The 18,419-nt window shown below is 48.9% G+C and overlaps 7 protein-coding genes across 7 annotated transcripts; 2 read left to right on the forward strand and 5 right to left on the reverse strand.

The window, feature by feature from the left end:
- Positions 1-796: 796 nt before the first annotated feature.
- N7518_002599 (uncharacterized protein) lies at positions 797-1,300 on the reverse strand (the record flags this gene model as incomplete). The annotated part of the gene is made up of 3 exons (XM_057183527.1): positions 797-1,059; positions 1,127-1,222; positions 1,276-1,300. 3 exons carry the CDS (start codon positions 1,298-1,300, stop codon positions 797-799), a joined length of 384 nt encoding a protein of 127 aa, XP_057044977.1.
- Positions 1,301-1,805: 505 nt separating this feature from the next.
- N7518_002600 (tRNA-dihydrouridine synthase family protein) lies at positions 1,806-3,604 on the reverse strand (the record flags this gene model as incomplete). Its single annotated transcript, XM_057183528.1, has 2 exons — positions 1,806-3,266; positions 3,323-3,604. The coding sequence occupies 2 exons, from the start codon at positions 3,602-3,604 to the stop codon at positions 1,806-1,808; spliced, it is 1,743 nt and encodes a 580-aa protein (XP_057044978.1).
- A 487-nt stretch (positions 3,605-4,091) lies between these two features.
- On the forward strand, positions 4,092-5,619 carry N7518_002601 (WD40 repeat domain-containing protein; the record flags this gene model as incomplete). Its single annotated transcript, XM_057183529.1, has 3 exons — positions 4,092-4,116; positions 4,171-4,976; positions 5,029-5,619. 3 exons carry the CDS (start codon positions 4,092-4,094, stop codon positions 5,617-5,619), a joined length of 1,422 nt encoding a protein of 473 aa, XP_057044979.1.
- A 3,763-nt stretch (positions 5,620-9,382) lies between these two features.
- N7518_002602 (uncharacterized protein) lies at positions 9,383-9,703 on the forward strand (the record flags this gene model as incomplete). The annotated part of the gene is made up of 1 exon (XM_057183530.1): positions 9,383-9,703. One exon carries the CDS (start codon positions 9,383-9,385, stop codon positions 9,701-9,703), a length of 321 nt encoding a protein of 106 aa, XP_057044980.1.
- Positions 9,704-10,294: 591 nt separating this feature from the next.
- On the reverse strand, positions 10,295-13,616 carry N7518_002603 (uncharacterized protein; the record flags this gene model as incomplete). Its single annotated transcript, XM_057183531.1, has 2 exons — positions 10,295-10,604; positions 10,660-13,616. 2 exons carry the CDS (start codon positions 13,614-13,616, stop codon positions 10,295-10,297), a joined length of 3,267 nt encoding a protein of 1,088 aa, XP_057044981.1.
- A 688-nt stretch (positions 13,617-14,304) lies between these two features.
- On the reverse strand, positions 14,305-14,928 carry N7518_002604 (uncharacterized protein; the record flags this gene model as incomplete). The annotated part of the gene is made up of 2 exons (XM_057183532.1): positions 14,305-14,580; positions 14,617-14,928. 2 exons carry the CDS (start codon positions 14,926-14,928, stop codon positions 14,305-14,307), a joined length of 588 nt encoding a protein of 195 aa, XP_057044982.1.
- A 1,823-nt stretch (positions 14,929-16,751) lies between these two features.
- Positions 16,752-17,468, reverse strand: N7518_002605 (uncharacterized protein; the record flags this gene model as incomplete). The annotated part of the gene is made up of 1 exon (XM_057183533.1): positions 16,752-17,468. The coding sequence occupies one exon, from the start codon at positions 17,466-17,468 to the stop codon at positions 16,752-16,754; it is 717 nt and encodes a 238-aa protein (XP_057044983.1).
- Between the last annotated feature and the right edge of the window lie 951 nt (positions 17,469-18,419).

Consider the following 18,419-nt stretch of genomic DNA (forward strand, 5'->3'; position numbering starts at 1 on the left):
GTACTTGCCATTCTCACCTCATTCCCAGTTGTGCCTTCCTTTTCCCTCACTTCACATAGTCTTTACTTGCTGCAGTTACCACCTGCCTTCACCGAGCTTTTGGGATGCAGTAGCTTTTCAAGATTAAGGAAAGAGCTACGCACATTCACCGAAACCGCATACAGACATACATGTAAACACAAGCAGTCAATTCCAACCACTAGCTATGAACACCACCGAGCCACAGCCAGCTTTTCCTCTTGCTTATTGCAGGTGCTTTTGCATTATCAACGAGAGCTTCTGCTCCGTTCCTCCAATGATATCGAAATAACTATATTGTACCGATTGCTTGATCAATGGGTGTGCTCGGAATTCGCCAACGAAACAAAACAATACCCAATCAGCACCATATGGCGGCTAGTCTATGCATTTAGAACAGAGCATCGTGATGAAATTATAATAACAAAGTCCGTAATATCATTTTATAGAACGACTCGGTATCCAGACTACGCGCTGTATCCCTAGTAATCGCCATGCACTGCGATATACGGGCTCCGGATATCTCTGTTCGACAGTCTATCATAACAAAATATGCTTTACGGGTTAATCTCGAAAAAGTGGAGTTACCACGGATAATTGATGGATAATTGCATTGAATACTATGCCTTTGAAATGGCAATAGGCAAGAAAAGAAAAGCCGGAGATCGCTCAGGGAGCTAGGGCAGTAGCCTTGATGCGAGCCTCAAAGCAAAATCCAAAAGTATCTCAGTACCCACCAGCCAGAGAACCACCCAGCTTTATCCGTTTCAACAGTCTATTAGATTGCAAGTCGCTCCACCTTGGCTCTAAGGTGTTCGATCTGTGGAGCTAGGTCACCAGCATCGTTCGAGGTGATGGTAGCCGCGATAATCGGCCGGGTCACGCCGCATGCTCGACCAAGAGCGTGCTTGTTAGGCAGAAAAACGTACGGGACGTTCTTGTCTTCGCAAAGCACAGGGACATGCATCAATATCGCGAGAGGATCGGTGTCGGCGGCGAGAACGACTATTTCAGATGTGCCTCGACTCAGGGACTTCGTGACTAGACAGGCAGGCAGGCATTAGCTCCATAGTTAGCTCAAAGTATTGTGAATTGTGAACAGACATACCTTCATTTGCGCCTTTTTTGACCTGCTTGTATTGCATGCCTTGCTGCAACAAGTCCAAGAGTTCCTGTGTCAAAGCAGGATCCGCGACCGGCCACGCTGGGAATTGGTTGGATTGGAGAATCAAAATGAAAAGCCCGACGCAGACTTACGGACACACTGTGGGGACGATTCCATTTTTCTAGAGGGTCGCTGCGCTGTGCACCTCAGAAGGGGAGTGAGAGACAGGAAAGACAATCTCGTTGGGGAGATTGGTTGGCGAAGTTGGAAACAATGTTGAGAAAGTGAGTCGTTTGCAGAGCAAGCAGGTAGAGCGCGGTATGAAACTGCGAAGAGAAGAGACGAAAGAGAGAGAGACACCACCTATGAGCACTTTCCTTAAACGAAAGATTGTCGGCCACGTCAATAGATCATTATACTGTACATCATTACCCAGACATCTTGAGACCCGAATATCACCGAAGTTATACACGGAAAAAGAGTTAACTAGTTATATTTTTCATGGATTGAACTTGAAACCAAAGATCTTTATATGAATTCAATGTTCTTCTAAACATAATGACAACGCTATGCAAACAAGGCTCTGAAACGAACATTGGAAGTCTCTATACACTTACACTGGTCATGGTAGCCGAGGGTAAGAGAAGACGCAGAAAGGCTACTGCATCAAATATTCACATTCCTATCCGCTCACGAGAGGATCAGGCGTAATGTTGGTGGCAGTGATAGCAGCAGCCTCGGCTGGCGTGATGGTGCCCTCAGAGGGAGTATCAGTCTCTTTGGGCGTATTCTTCTCTACGTTTTCATTCTTAACGGGAGGCTTTGTGCCCTTTTCACGCATCGCTCCACTTTCAAATGCTTCTTCGGGCAGAGGACGGACATGGGGCTGACAGATCCACCAAGGCCTTCCGTACTCCGCAATCACTGCTTTAGATCCCTTCAAAGTCTCATCGGGTTGTGCTTCAAACTTCTCGGGAGAGGCTTCGTACTCCTGAAGTCCACCTTTAATGGCCTCCTCGAGGAGGGCCAAGGTGTGCTCAAAAGCGGCCATGTCGCCTGGTTTCGATGTCGCAAGAGCATCCCGAACGTTGGTATGGGTTCCAACCATTGGCCGCAAGACTTGGAAGAGATGACCCTGCATGAAACCGAGGCTGGCAGAGTGACACTTCTTGCCCTTCTCGGCCTTGCTCCGCTTTTGCTTTTTCTTGAGCGGGCCCTCCTCGTGGCCGTTATTTTCGGCATCATTGGTTTCTGCAAACTCATCAACTGGGTCGGATGGAAGATAAAGTGGCTTCCTTTCTGGAACCGGCTGTTCGAGAACGTATTTATAGATGATATCAAGGTATCTTCGCAGCACGGCGTCAACTCGGTAACCGCCCTTTCCATCCCGCCCGCGCCAGTATTCTCTCCCTTCAGTGCCGGCTGGGGGTGGCTTGCTGAATATGGACGGGTCTGATAGATTTCCTTCGGCGCTCATCACAGCGTCGGCACCGGTCGCCTCGAGACAGGTTTCGATGTCACCGTAGTTAAGAATGTTTCCATTGGCAAAAATTACCGTATCCGCTGGTAGATTGTCTCGTAAATAGCGGATATAGCTCCAGTCTGCGACTCCTGTATTGTGACCCTTTTGTTCCCGTCTGCGTCCATGCACAGTGATGATGCTGGCCCCAGCGGAGAGAATCATCTTAGCATACTCCAAGGTCTTCTCCTTAGTCTCCTGGATACGGAATTTCACCGTGACAGGAATCGGGAGTTCAGTGTGCAACCGATGCACAAGCTTATAGATCAAGTCCCAGTCCTCCTGGAGGAAAGCTCCGTAGTGTCCCTTTTTCGCGATACCCTGCGGGCAGCCAAGGTTCAAGTCCACGGCGTCGCAATGAGGTGCCACATGACGGGCAGCCTCCAAGAACTCATCTGGGTTGTTTGTGCAAAATTGAACGAAAAGTGGCCGGTCAATTGCGGGATTTCCGTCAAGAAACAATTCATCCTTGTTCTCTCCGACGACTTTGCGGGTAGGTTGGAAATGTTTGGCCCGGACGTTCTCTTGTTCGCCGAAAAGACGTGCGTGAAACATTGGGGTGTATGCGAGTAACGGTTTCGGGTCGTTTGGTGGCATGAATGATCGAGTAAGCATGCGCCACGCCTTTGGGAAGCATTAACGTCGGTCTGCAGATGTTGTTACTTGGAAGGCGGACTCACGAATTCGGATCTGTCGACCATTGGAGCAACAACATATTTTGGGCTGCCAATGCTTTCATAAAACTTTCTTCCAAAGAGCTTCTCCTTAGGCTCACGCGCAGCCGCAGAGGGCTGCTCAATGCTCTTTGGTGGGCTTGTTTCGGAGGCCATTTTTGAGAGATTGGACTGGGAAAAATGTCGAGAAAATCGGCCCACCAAAGAGTTGAAAGGCTTGAAGATACCTATGTTGACGCCTGGAAGGAGGAAAATGTGGTTATGGTCAACGATCGCCTCCAGTCGCATCACAATGGAGAAACAACTTTTGCGAAAAGCGCCGTATCTCAGCCGGAATTACTATTTCCCGGCTTATCTTATCGTCGCGGGGGGCGATTGGAAGCTGCGAAAGCGTTGAGCTTGTGGTGTCACTGGGGAAATTGACTTTACATTTGATGTTTTCGACAGTACCTTGGCATATTCCTTTCCTTCTCATACGCCTCACAAGCAACCTGATCAACCTCAACTGCCTAGGTGATCCCTTCAAGATCGGACTCGCTTGTGGATTACATAATCTGATATGAATAACTAGTTACCCCGGCGCCAGCCAGAGACTAACCAAGGAAGTCTCGAAGTCTTTTAGTGAGAACGGGAGCCGAAAAATATACATTTTTTGATGCATATATGCGATGCTGTGTGAAAGGGAATTAATATTGTGAAGCGAGTGTGTTGATACCCGGAACTTGACATAGTTCTTTCTTGATCGCTCACTGTTCTGATCTCTCGCCTGCCAACAATGGACGCGTCAACAGGATCAGGAGGTAAGTCCATAGTCCACATAATCTTCTGTCCAAGTAACTCTGACAGTGTGCTAGGTCCTCTAAATCTCTGCTTGTCTGAAGATGGACTATATGCCGCCCACGTGAGTGGAAAGGGCCTGATTGTTCACTCTGATGTAGCTTCGGAAAATAAGGAAGTGCAGATCGCAAGGATCAAAGAGATTCCACTTAAATCACTTAAATACTTCAACGTGGAAAGTTCTCGAACATCAGATGATGAGGTTGTCTCTCGACGACTCCTGTCTGCAAACGACAACAGAATCTCGGTCTGGCAGTTCACCCCCCTTGAAATATTGGCCGAGATTGAAAACATCGAACCGAGCTCATTAGCTGTTGATTTTGGCGCTGATGAGAATGAAGTTCTGGTGTTTCATGCGTGGAACACTAAACTCAGTGTCCATTCATTAGAGACCGGGCGCAGCTCAGTCATTAAAACACCAAAATTCGCCCATCACCTCGGTTTTGGTTATCGCCCAAAAACTAGGCACCTCGCCATTCTGTTAAAACCGGAGACTTCAGATCTACTGACCGTCCACGAGCCCCGGTCCTACGAGCTCGTCAACAGGACCGTGCTTTCAACCATTGATGCGCAAGGGTTGAAATGGAGCCCCGATGGGAAATGGATTGCCATCTGGGATATCGCTAGTGCAGGCACAAAGGTACTGGTATTCACAGCGGACGGTCAGCTTTTCAGAACGTATTCCGGACCATCTGGGGTGGACGATTCCTTCGATCTCGGAGTAAAACAGATTGAATGGAGCCCGGCTCCCAATAAGGGCGTTTCTGGAATATTGGCCGTGGGAAAGGTCAATGGGAATATTGACTTACTCCGGACTCGCACAGTAAGTTGTTTTCCAAATATGTGCGGCATTATTGCTAATCCTATTGTGGCAGTTCTCCTCCGCAACAACACTCTCTCATGTCTTCCAAACTGACCAGCAATGTCTCAATATCTGGCGTGAGCGATACACCAGTGCCGCAGGGGACGCTGAATATGCCGAGGCATCCTGCTCATCTGCATTGAGCATGAGCCCCGAGTCGGCAGGGCCACCACGGGGCGTCTTGACAATGACCTTCAGCCCAGACGGCCATCTCCTTGCGACTGTTGACACTGCACGGCAGAATGTCGTTTGGATTTGGTCACTAGAGGGCACCCCGACACTTGTATCAGCTCTCGTTCATGAACAACCCGTTCGACAAATTGTATGGCACCCTTCGACACCACAACTCTTGATTAACACTATTACGAATACATTGCCTGCTATTCGATGGTGGTCTCCAAGCGGTCATCCATTGATTGCCCGGGTTCCTATCCAGAGGAACGAGAGTGGAAAATATGATGTGAGATGGGTTGCAGGGACAAATCCAAACTCGCCGTTCTGGTTCAGCTCACCAGAACAACATGTTATTGGATATTTGTCTACCCTTGACGGTGCTGTTGAATTTGAGGTGTTGAACTCGGTGAGCAGCAAAAGTTTGTCATGATTGAGAATGAGTGTGTATTCGAGAGGAAAAGGGGCTCTCAATAAGTCAAGTGCCTCTAATCACTGGAATGAACTGGTTATCGGACTTGATAGTATAGAACTCACATTCGGTGCCGTCACTTAGATCTGTGATCAAACAGAACATAGGATAATACCAAGGTCGCGACTTTGTTATACCAAGACATAGCATAAACATGGGGATTCTGAGGTTATAGAGCCTGGTCAATCGCTAGACAAATAGAGGACCTTGCCCTGAAAGGAACTAAATAACTATTTGCACTATCTAGCTGTTTCACTTGGTCATGGTGCAATACCTTGTCGTCTAAGCAATGGGCGAAAAATGAAGCATATGATTTACTCCGGCTAACGGCTAACAAGTCGACAAGTTAAAAAACATATAACAAAATCAAAAGTAAAACTCCGATAGGGGGAATCGAACCCCCGGCTGCCGTGTGAGAGACGGCGATGTTAGCCACTACACCATATCGGATGATTGAAATTCTTTCCACAAATTACGTTATTAGACCTAGTGCTGGTCTTTTCGGTCTAGTGTTATAGGGCCCTCTGCGTTGTCGTTGTCGTGCGTGGTTCTATAAAGTCCTCCCTACCGCCCCTTCAACTTTTCGCTGTATTTCGCCCGCCCGCTTTTCCTTTCTCCTCGTCTTCGTCCGTGCTCTGCAGGTGAGGCATTTCTGCTATTGATCCGGATCACTGAGCTCCTAAGCTCCGCTGATATCAATCGGCTGTAATTGGCTTCTGTGTAAGCAAGCGCAGTCGCCTTAACTATATTCTTCTATAAAAGCGTCGCAAGACTGAACTTCGGGCCAAAACGTTCGGCAGCAAGTTTTTTATGATTGTGGAAGCACTTTTCCATTATTACGGTCATCGCTAGTGAGGTCTGCTGCCGATAGCGCCTAGATATCGCCTTAATGCAGTTGCCCCTCAGAGCTCTCCTACAGTTCCCGATCATCTATTGATAATATCGTCCTGTATCGCGAAATGGCACCGACCACGAGATCAGCGGCTAGGAAGGCTTTTACTACGTCGACCTTGACTCCTCCAGCCTTGAAAATACCAGAGGTTCTAGAAATGATTCTGCTTCAGATAAATATACGTACTCTTCTGACATCTTACCTACGCCGCTGGGATATGCAGTCAACATTGGGTGGGCTTCGAGTCATCTCCCGAACTAGTTGTAGCTTTTTAAAGACACATATTAGCTTGCTTAAAGACAACAGCTTCACAAAGACACCAGCAACCAAGGAAAACTATAAGCGAAAATATGCACGAAAATCAAGGATCATCGAAGGTGATCGAATTCTTCGAATTTATTCGCTCGTCATGCTTTTTTTCTCAGGCCAATTCATTTACAGTTTTAAACACCATATATGGACCCTCACGACTTCCCTAGAGGACCTCTGAGTTGCGGGTATTGGTATTAGCTAAGAAATAACACACATTCCATTCTACGAGAGCTTGGCTATATCTGCCATAGACCAGAGTGAATTCAGACGTTGGGCGACTGCTGGGGATGCCAGAATCCGACCCGAATCTTGTTCATTTCATTCGAATGCAACAGGAAATATGCATTGTGCGACAAATAAGGTTTCTCGAGGCCCAATGACCAAATGATAAACTTAATGAGGCCCATGTCGTACTCATCTTGGTTTGTTCGTTTCAGTTTTCGTTGAGCTCTAACGCTCACCATTTATCCCGGCGTACCCTTGTCATGTTCGCAGTACATTGGCAAAATATTTGTATATAATGAATCGTCGGACTTGATTTCTATCTCCTCTATTTGAGAAACCGAATCTCATTCCTATACTGCAAGTGGTCCATTTATCTTTTTATTTTCTAGGGAATGTCGCCTGATTAGGTGCTTTCCCAGAGGCCCTGGCGTTAGCCCCCGAGTTTTCAGTCGCTATATAATCAACTGTCCGTCGGTCGTTCGTAATCCGTTATCGATGTGCCTCCCGCTCTCTTTATATAGTCACCTACGCGAGAGGGTCTACGAACCGTAAAATACAAAGAATGGTCTGATAGGGCCTTGCTATGGTTGAGTGATAGCGCCTGCTTTGTTTACGCTATGACCGAAATATAACGTGGCTTATTTGACCAATCGAACTGCCCTAGCCGCGAGCCAGAGGATGCTAAGTCCGCAAACATTGCGGCACGAACGGCTAGCCCCTAATTTCGTGATCTCCTCATAGTACGAGCTCATAGGCCCAGATTGCAAATGCGATACCGTCCATCCCTCCTCCAATTCTTCCGGCATTATGAAAACTGCTTTGCCGCGGAATATTGCTTGTTGGAGGCCAAAACAAGGGTATATTTCAGCTTGAACATTTCGGCTGTGCACGGTTAGCACTCAGGTCGTGCTCACTAATCACGCAGGCGGATATCCATAGATAACGACTATTCCTGCAACCGCACAAAACGTGCTCCGCTGCCAGCTTACTTCGTTGCCCAGTCACGGAAACCCCTGCATATGTGACTGATGCATAGTGTGGATGATGCCTAGCCTGGCGCTGATGCAAAGTATACACATGTGATGGATTAGTCTCTGTGGCTTGAGTTTTATAATCTACCTGTTTATTCACAATATAATTTACAGCGTATCGAGAAATATATTTTTATCGCATATATAGTGAAGCGGATACTGCAACCTTAGAATACTCTATACCTCGTTCCCTAGCTTTCAAGTCCAACTTACGAAGGTGTATAGCGGGCCAACAGTCGGATGCCTGATTTTAATGGTTTTATCGCCTAATTAGGACTAGCTCTTACCAATTTTAGACCGGCAGGAAATTAAAATACCTGAATTACTATGACAGATCTCCTAGCAACCTTGATCATTTCAGAACTTCCGTCACATTTCCTCTCTTCTCTTCCCCTCTTGTCTCCTAGCATCCTTCACCATCCCATCCGCAGCTTTTCATCCATTCTCCGTTGGTTTTTCATCAATAATTCGTCGCCAACCTCTCTTATCCTGCAAAGTCTATTGGCCTTTTGGTCTTTGGTTCTTGTTGTGATGGGCACATGCCGATGCCTGGTTTATCAGGCTTCACCTAGCTATTTAGCTAGATCTCGATCGTTTGTAGGAATCTAACCTTCTACATATCTCTCTCACCGCTCCAAGAGTTCTCCTATCATAGCCATATCGGCATCATCCCCGCCCGCGAGTCAAGACATAGTCAATTGCGATCGGATACTGGCACCCGCATAAGATTCATAGTGACTATCCAGATAACCCTTGACAAACGGGCCAATGGCTAATACGATACAAGTTTCAAGGTTCCCCTGCCGAAATGGCCGGACACTACACTGTTGGCGCGCCGATGAATGTCCTATCTGCCGAAGCCGGAGCATAACTCATGGAGCCTGGTGTATGGGCAACATACGCAAAGCAGCTTCCCTGGAAGGTGGCACGGACCGGTCAACTCCTCAAAACGACGCGGTCAAATTCCTCAAGAATGCAGACAATCTCCACGAGCCTATGCAACGTTCCACGACCAATTATACGGGTAAACGGTTGGACGAGAGGATCAGTTCTGAATCCTCGAACCTTGAGTCGGTCTTGGTACAGATCGTCGGCACCTTATCTCCCCCATGAATGCCAGTCCTGTCTGAAGCGTCACGGGCCATCGGCTCACTGTATCCGGTACATGGACGCCGAGGACAGAATAGTGACGGCATGTGGAAAATGTCAGTGGAACTGTAAAGATTGTCGATGCACGTTCTACCAGCCCCCTCTCGGAGGCGAGATGCCACAAAAAGGTAACCGACGAGGACGTTCCTCTACATCTTCCCTGGGCTCGCGACTTGGCATCTCAATTCACAGCGCGTTGTTGGCGACGGAACGGAACATCGCATTGGTGGAACTCCAACAGATCTTGGCCCGCCTTGAAGTCCGATCGAAGGCGGAATTTGACAAATTGGAGGCCTTGCGAGACCTCATGCAGGGACCGAACGCAGCGGATATGGCCGGAAGGGTTAGCTCACTAATTTCGACCTCCAACCCGGTCCAAACGGAGGAGGACATCGAGCAGATGAAGGCCATCATCGAGCGGCTTCGGACGCTCTGAACATGGGCTTGGGGGCTCCAGATGTTTCGGCTTTGTGGTGCCCTGAATTCTGTTGCAAGGGTTTCAACAGTTCTGATCTGCGGTTTAGGCCGATAATGTTTTTTCCAGCGCCCGTTCGTAAGAAATGAATAACGGCTGCTATCGCCCGTTGAATTCTAGGATCCGTAGATTCCAAAGTATCAACTCCAATCAGGTTTGAAATACTACATATGTAGTCAAACCTCCGTAAGGTGAGATGTTGAGCCTCGCTGGATACTATCTGGATACTATCTGGATACTATCTGGATACTATCTGGATACTAGGTTCAGCTCCCAGTTCCCAACCCTGTTTGCCGAGTTTCCTTGAATATGTCACTAAAATTGGAACACGAGACGCCAAAAGCAACGACAAAAACTGTACCTTGTTTGCCTCAGGTCTGAACCGCGGGTTCGGTATTTCATCTGGGTCGAAGTAAATAAAATAGGGTTTCTCTCTGCAAACAATGACGAGGACAGAAACTGACAACCAATGCTTCAATTCATGTTAAAACCTAGAAAGCCCTATTGGGGTGACTATCTCTCTTCTGCCTACTGCTCCCCGCAGTCCACATACTACTCCTCTTCCTCCTCCTCTGCCGCGATCGCTGCCAAAGCCGCTTGGGCCTCCGCGCGCCGTCGATCCCGATCCCTCTTCCTGGCCTGCTGCTCAGAATCGGACAGAAACGCGTCCTTAAGCTTTGAAGTGATCTTGGCCAGGTCATCATTCGCAGTTGGCCTCACGCTCTTGCGCGGGGAGGGCGTTTCGCGGGCTACCGGGGCTTTCTTCTGGGGGGATGAAGTTGTGCGGGGGCCCGGGGCGGCTGTGGGGGGCCGTGAAGCGAGACGGGAAGCAGGGCCACTTGGTGGGCGCTGCGGAGGCTGTCTGGAGGCAGGACCAGCTTGGCCGCGCCGGGGAGGTTGTTTGGAGGCAGGGCCACCTTGAGGGGGCCGTGGGGGCTGTGTGGGGGCGGGGGCGGCTTGAGCCGGGCGCGGAGGCTGCCTGGGGGCGGGCTGGGCGAGTCGCGGCGCTGGGTTGAGGGGGGGGGCCGGCAGATTCGAAGGGCCTGTGGACCGTTGACGGGCCTTCCCACCTCAAAACGTCGCGCTTATCGACCGCATGCTGGAGAAGGCCGGCCAAGAATCTGGTGTTGCGCGACTTTGCAATCGCGACAAACCTCTCGTTCCAGATGCGCATGTTGACGACTGCGATCATCAGCTTCTTGGCGCGCGTCATGGCCACGTTCAACCGCTGGTAACTAGACAAGAAGCCCAGTCCAGTGAGCTCCGCGGTGCGCGGTTTGGTGAACATAAAAATCACCACATTCGACTCTTGGCCTTGAGAGCCGTCCACCGTCACACAACGGCCGTATTCCACCCCCTCGTTGGCGAAGCGCTCAATGACTCGTTTCACCTGCTCCTTGTAGGGGCAGATCAACATCACGTCGGCGGGAGTGATGCGACCGGCCGGGCATGTCTTCGCATACAATGCCTTGAGCAATGTCATCACAACATTGATATGGGCATCGTTGCGCCAGGATGTGGATCCTTTTGGCTGTTCCGCGACGCCGTCGGCATCAATGAAAAGACGCCGCTTCCCAACAAGCCCACTGACCCGGAAATGGTGGAGGGAACGGGTGAATGCATCCCATACATTACCCACACGTTCGGCCTTGGCGTTCTCACCACTAGCAGTGATCGTGCTCTTATAGATCGCCTTCGCGGGCCAATCGAGAATTTCAGGGTGGCATCGGTAGTTGACGTTCAGCAACGTAAGGGGGTAGCAGCTGACCAATCTGGACATCAGGGATCGGGCGTAAAAGTTGCCGCCCTCGTTCTCATTCGATGAGACCACCGTCGGGGGGAGCTGGTCAGGATCACCGATTAAGGTGATCGACCGCAAGGAGAGATAGCCTGTCAACGCGATCATGGTATCGCTCTCCAAGGATTGGCTGGCCTCGTCACACAGCATGGCGTATGGGTGGAAAACGCCTTGTAGATGAAGGTCCCCCGACGCGTTTAGCATGACGGCGACAACCTTCATCCTTTTCAGAACCCTGCAGAGCACATGCTCGTAGTTGCGCTGAAGATGGAGGGCCTCCTCTTTGGTCAACCCCTGCGCCCGATCCTTGTCCAGAGAATCCAGAAACTCTTGGGCTTGCCGATGCTGTTCGCAGTGATCTTTGGCTTCCTGGACCACCAAAGATTCGATCTGGCAAGCTTCGAGAGCCTTTTCAGACAAGGATGGCTGAATAGTTCTCGTCTCAATTGGTCGGCGCTGGCTTGCCCGGCGCAGAGATGCCATCTGATAGTACGGGGTCCGGAACCGGCAGTACCTCCCACACCATTTCCAAAGCCTTTCATCTCTGTGAAGGGCGTCTTGGTAGGCGATTAAGAGGGTATCGACGGCTTGGTTTGAGCCCGCACAGATAAGGACCGGAAGATTCAGGCTGGCTAGCATCAAGAGGATGACCACGGTGGTTCGGGTCTTGCCGCTGCCAGGTGGGCCTTTGACCAAGTGAATCCCAGCAGAGACATCGAACACCGACCTCTGCACGGCCGTGGTTTGCGACTCATCCAATGGGAACTTTTCCCAGATATAGTCGACCCGCCTTTGTTTCTCCTCATCAGGCAAAGTCGAAATCTTCTGGGCATTTAACCAGAAGGCCAAAGGGTCGTCTGTGGCCAACTCGGTTCCGTGTGCCAAAATGGTCCGTCGGAATGAGTAGCCCTTTTCGTCCTGGTGCTTAGGATCGTCACCGAAGGCTACCACCCTTGAGGCCATGTCGAGGGCATCGATCTGCAGTTGGGTCGACTTCAGATTGAGCTTCAGGGTGGCCATCAGCTTTCGAGTCTGCCCGTCCAACTCGGCTTCGAAGGGCGCACGAGTGAGGATGGCAAAATCTGCATGGGTTGAGAGGATGCAGATTCCATCACCCTTATATACCCCTGGGTATTTGGGATTACCCAGATCCGCCAAATCGACTTCATAGCTCGCGCGAATGCCGTCAGGGGGCGCTGGCTTGGGTTCGGCGTTCATCCAAATATGGAGTTTCCAGTACGCCTCTTTCGGCCCAGATTGCTCGAAGATAACCTCGTGCTTCTTGCCCTTGCAAAAGACGTCATTGTAGGTGGACCATATGAAGTGCTTTTCCACAAATGCGGCCTCCAGCAGTCGCGAACGGCGATCCATATCATCCAGAAAAAAGTCCACCGCTGTCTCCCAGATATGGTATTCCGCGGTTTCCTTTTGATCAAAAAGCCATGGCATCTTCGGGCGCCGTGGTGCCTCTTCTGCATCCGGCAAAGGATTGCGCTGGGCATACCAAGTCCAAGGCGTCTCTCCCTCGGCGGGAAGTGCCTGTCGAACAAGCTTCACCAACTCATTCATGTGTCGCTGGATTTGTCGGAATACCCCAAAGCATTCATTTGGGAACTCCATCCAGATATTGACGTTCGCATGAGACCAATTAATAGCCTGGATTTTGCGAAGTATAGCGAGTTGCTTATCGTCCAACAGCCAAGACGGACCAGCGAATATAGGGCCAATTGATGGGTCCACCTCAAAGAAGCAGGTTTGATAACCGTATCGTCTTGTGGGTAGGGACCTTTCGTGTCCTTCGATGAAGGTATCCTGCTGATTCGAGGAGCCCTTTAGAACTAATCTCATGTCTGCCCGCGTGGCTGGGATGGCGATGTGCATGGGGCCAATTTGGACGTCGAGCCATGGAGACTGTGAATCTGGACGGATTCTCAGCCTCGCAGTGATGTAATCATGGCTGTTTCCAACACTGATACTGCATTCTCGGGGTCTTTTTAATTGATCATGCAGGACCTTAGGCCAGTCTCCCCCCAATGGGTGGCGGAACAAATCTGGGACGTGGGCGCGGGAGGCCATTTCTGAATCATTTGTTAGTAAACCAAGCCCACAAGACCAGGCTTCAGAGAACTATACCAAATAAACCGAACCTCAAAGAGGAACAGATCCAACGGGAACGAAGAGAAAGGACCGAACCTCAAGGAGGAAAGGATCTAACAGGAGGGCGAAAAGAGGAAAACTGAACCTCAGAGAGGAACAGATCCGACGAGAACGGGCAGTGTGATAAAACAGAGATATCCGTGCATCCAGGAGTACCGGCGCTGGATGAAAGATTGTGGGGACAGAAGGCTAGTGGCAGTAGCATAAGCTTAGAGAGATTGCAGATGGTCTAAGTCCAGAGGTTGTGTGAGGGTGGGAGAGAGATAGAGAAAGGAAGAAGAACAGAGGGTGGGATGTAAACAAGGCAGGTGCTGGGATACATACGAGGCAGGTACTCTTCATAGATCCAGATTATAAGGAACGAAGTGTCAATCTTTCATTTCTTATTCACTTCCAAGGTTTTCTTGGACTGCTGCTATCTAATCTTCACACTCCTCCTCTTCTCTACCTAGGCTGCCGGTGGCAATGCAGATCGATAACCCTCGTTTCCTTATCATCTATAAAGGCACCAAGATCACCACCGATACACACGAGCAAGCCAAGGAGGGCCCTGCCTTACCCGGCCATACCTGGGTCATCATCGCCAAGCTCGAAGGAGCAGCCATTGTCAGTACACAGCAGGACGTCGAAGACATTTCTCCGGCCGTTGGTCAAACAGCCATATTGGCAACTCGAATGCTGCACATATTGTATTGCCTGTGCGACGGTTTTTTCGGAAAAGGTTCTCATTTTCCATGGCGAATGTGATTTCGTGGTCTGCCACCCACCAAGTCTTTACTTCCGCTACGCAAAGCAGACTGTTGTCGCTCTTCATGATGAAGTCGGGCTCATTATTGTAAGTGGAGGGGATTGTTCGAAAGTCCCCAAATTGCATGTTGAGGCCCTATGCTGGGAGTATGTGGCCTAGTAATTGGCCGACTGAGTGCAGGATGCGGCCTTGTACAGTGGCCTCGTTGCCGCATTCAACGCGCTCCTCGTGAATCTGGCGATTTGCAAGTTTCAAATCGATTGTCCGGGCGCTCCTATGCTGAGCGTGATCAACTTCCTCAACAGCTTCGCTCAAATTTTTCCAGACATCCAGTCTGCCTGTGAAACGCAGGCTGTGCAGAGCACTTGTTTTGGTGTAATTCAGACTTTGAAGTAGCGGGAGGAGTGCTTTCCGCACGGCCTCAAAGGAGATAATGACTGGCATGATGTTCTGCCGTCGTAGCTGTTTGGGAACTAGGGACATGTGAATGTGTCCACGGTAGCGAGTTCTTCTTTCTCACTCCATGTATGATGTCCCTTCCTTGATGGAACTATCAATGTGACCCATTGGATTGAGTTTGTGAATTAACAGAGAAGTTAACGAGGAAGAAGCAAAACAAGACGTATGATAAAGAGGAGGATAGGAGGGATGACAGGAAAGGGATTAGGAAACAGATTAAGAAAGAGGACTAGCAAGAGAGACTAAGAGGGCAGGTGCTCTCTGTGTTCTCAGATTGCACCTCAAGTCTGATATCAAGTCTTCATACGACCGGGAACTATGCGATGAGACGAAAGTATGTCTAAAACAAAGCATGTTTTAAGCTTGAATGTCGAGGACTTGATTGAGAGTACCGAGAACCAGGAGAGTGAGAGCTAGATATACCGTATATACATACTACTTCTAGATTCTGAGTACGGGCTCACTCCCACTCACGACAACCGACGTGGAAAATACCATGTCTGATTAGAGCATCTGATCAACCAAATCGAAGAAGAGAGAGAGAATTCTGGCCACTGTGACGAGGCAACGCCCATCATCTTTGAAATACTTCAGAGGTCGTTCTGACGAAGAAAGCAAACATGAAGGGGGGATAAGACTAGAACTCTTCAATGGGCTAGGTTGGTCCTAGAATATAGGCCCAGAGCCCAACTGTCAATGGGCTTTGGGCTATTTTATCCATAGCCAGCCCAGCCCACCGCCCATTGTCAGGAACGTCTGACATGTGCAAGGTCAGGTGTAGGGTAGGGCAGAGGGACACATAGTGCAGGTGCAGCTGCAGCTGCAGCTGCTATACTTCTCTCACTGCTCTTCCTTTCTTCTCTTCTTCTTCTTCCTTCTCTAGCTTAGTGTTTTCGTATAAAGGACACAAAGTTCCTTCTTTTCTATGATTGTTTTGCCGAGTCTAACATCATGTTTTGCTCTCTTTAATTTTATTAGCTGAAATGCTGTGTAGACATAGATACTACTGTTTATATCTCTAGTATTAGCCTGAACTACAAATTAGAATCAAGAAAGAAGACCCTGAATTACAAACTATTATAAATAATTAAAGACAGACTTCGAATTCTACTAATAGTATAAGAGTAGACCTCGACAAGTCCCATGGGACTAAAAAGATTTTGGTCCCAACTCCTGGACCGTGCTATATGGAAAGACCACGATTTTAATGCTTAAAACCACATGAAATCATGGCATTTCCGTTGTCACCTCGACTTACACCATATCGGATATTGGATGAAGGAAGATATATTATTGGCTATATGAACCAGCGACAAAGTGGATCAGTGGCGGATGACTAATGTAGACCGTGTTTGGGTTTAGTCTATTACCCTTCTAGTTTAGCGTCATGTGTCCTTTTACCTCGCCGTGCGTGATTCGATACATGAACCCGCCCGGTATAGTTACTAGCGGACTTCGTTTATAATCGATTAGGCTCAGTTGACTTCTGCACGATGATATATTTAAATGTTTCTTTAACGGTGATTAGCTCTTCCGATAGCTAAGCTAGTACGTTATACGCTAATAAATCGATCCGCTAAGCAATAACGCGTAACGCAAGTTCAAATGTTTAATATGTAGCTAACGAGTTTCCGCTTTGCGTCACTAGTCACGAATAGTAATAGCCAAAGCAATTTCCGCGAAATTCTGCATCTCATTACCCCGATCGATTCTCCAAGGTCCAAATGTCATTATCCGCATGAAGCCGTTAGTCATTTGACTTGTGACAGGGCCGGAATTTCGGATGTAATTAGCATACTTTGCGTCAAAGTATGCAGCCATCACAAGAATCTGAATGCCACGTTGGCTCAAGACAAAGACCGGACTTTTTGGCGGGTCCCTCGAAGTCTTGATATAAAGGCCGCAATTTCCGCTGATATCTGCCATGATACCTGCTTCTTGTTTCCGGAGTCTCTCTTAGCCTCCAAAAGTGCTTTGATTTCATTGGTAGCAGGGTTCACTAGGGCACCATCCACGAATAAGTTAAGCTGGGATTGTGCGAATTGGGCTTGGATATGTCTTCTATGGGAAGACCAATCGTAGCGAACTTGTGGGTTCCGAACTGCAATTGACTGGAGGAATGAGACAAGACTAGCAATGATCATTTGCTCGTCAAATGGTTGGTTATCTCGCACTGCGGCACGAATAATCTCCTGCGTTCTGCGTGGAATCTCCATAATTCCTAGCCCATAGGCATCTGTGTCGGAATCTCCAATATTCCAGGGTTTCGTGCGCTGGTTGTTTCTGATGTGGTTGAGATATCCGCCAAATGGGGGATATGCACCTAGCCACTGCCGAGCTGAGCTGAATTGTCTGTAGGTTTCCAGTCTTCGTGCCTCATAAGAGTCGATGGAGCTCTGCGGGATCATATGATTGGGCCAATAGCATCTCAGGGCCAAGAACTGTGTCTCTGTTATGTGGGAGCCCCCGGTCCATGTAATCTGATCTGGCGTTGGGGGCAAGCTATTTCCACAAACAGCAAGTACTGTGTCTTGCCACTGCTGAGAATCCTCTGGTAAACTCATGATGATCTGAATATGGTCAGCAGTGAATCCAAAACAAGCAAGGGTTTGGAAGATACCGAGAAAAAGTAATATGGCGACCTGAAGGGGGATGGGAGAATCAGATGTGTGAATCGGGGAGAAAGACGGTCTAACCGAGTAAACTGTCACGATTGGGGTTCGTGTCACGATCCACATGGGTCGCTATCATATGCTTCATGTTTGCTTGCTCGCTCGTTTGCTTGCTTGCTCGCTCGTTTGCTTGCTCGCTTACTGTTTGCTTGTTTGCATTACCCAGATTGTTTGCTAGATAGTTTAGCGAGATGATTCGAAGTTTGCATTGTTTGCAAAGGGGACAGCTATATCAACTAGCTGCTTCACACTTTACAACTTGCTTCTTCTTTCTCCCCTATCTTAGTTATCTTGAATTAAATGAACTCTTCTTTGCAAGGCCTGGCACGTCACAGTTCGTTCCTTCCCGATTAGGAGGGCGAGTCAGTTGTTCCTTCCCTCCCGAAGGAAGTCGTTCCTTCCTGAACGAGTAAGCGAGAATAGGGCTTTGCCCGTAGCGGTATAAGACCCCTGCCGTAGCCCTGCGTCTTGTTTCTTTTCCTTTCCTTCTCTACGCTTCGTATTCGTTGGAATGTACTCTTTCTTTGTGCATTGATTCGACACGTAACATAAACTTGGAGGAAAGTTTCTAAATGAGAAAAGAATTCCGTCCACAATAGGAGAAAATTCGGTTACAGATATTAATGGCATCTCACGAGGTATGGCTCACGTGGATGCCATCCCCTTCGGTCATACGCGCCGCATCCTTCTTGCTTTCTGGCTCTCGTATCCCTCTCTCTTCTTCATCTATCCCCACTCTCTCTATCTTGCTTGCTTCCATCCCCATCCCCACCCCCATCGTATATTTATCTTCTTTACTGGTTCCACTCATTCATTTCCATCGGTTTATCCTCGCCGGCGTCA

Source organism: Penicillium psychrosexuale (genome assembly GCF_028828465.1).
Source record: "Penicillium psychrosexuale strain IBT 29551 chromosome Unknown utg000002l, whole genome shotgun sequence".
Taxonomy (NCBI): domain Eukaryota; kingdom Fungi; phylum Ascomycota; class Eurotiomycetes; order Eurotiales; family Aspergillaceae; genus Penicillium; species Penicillium psychrosexuale.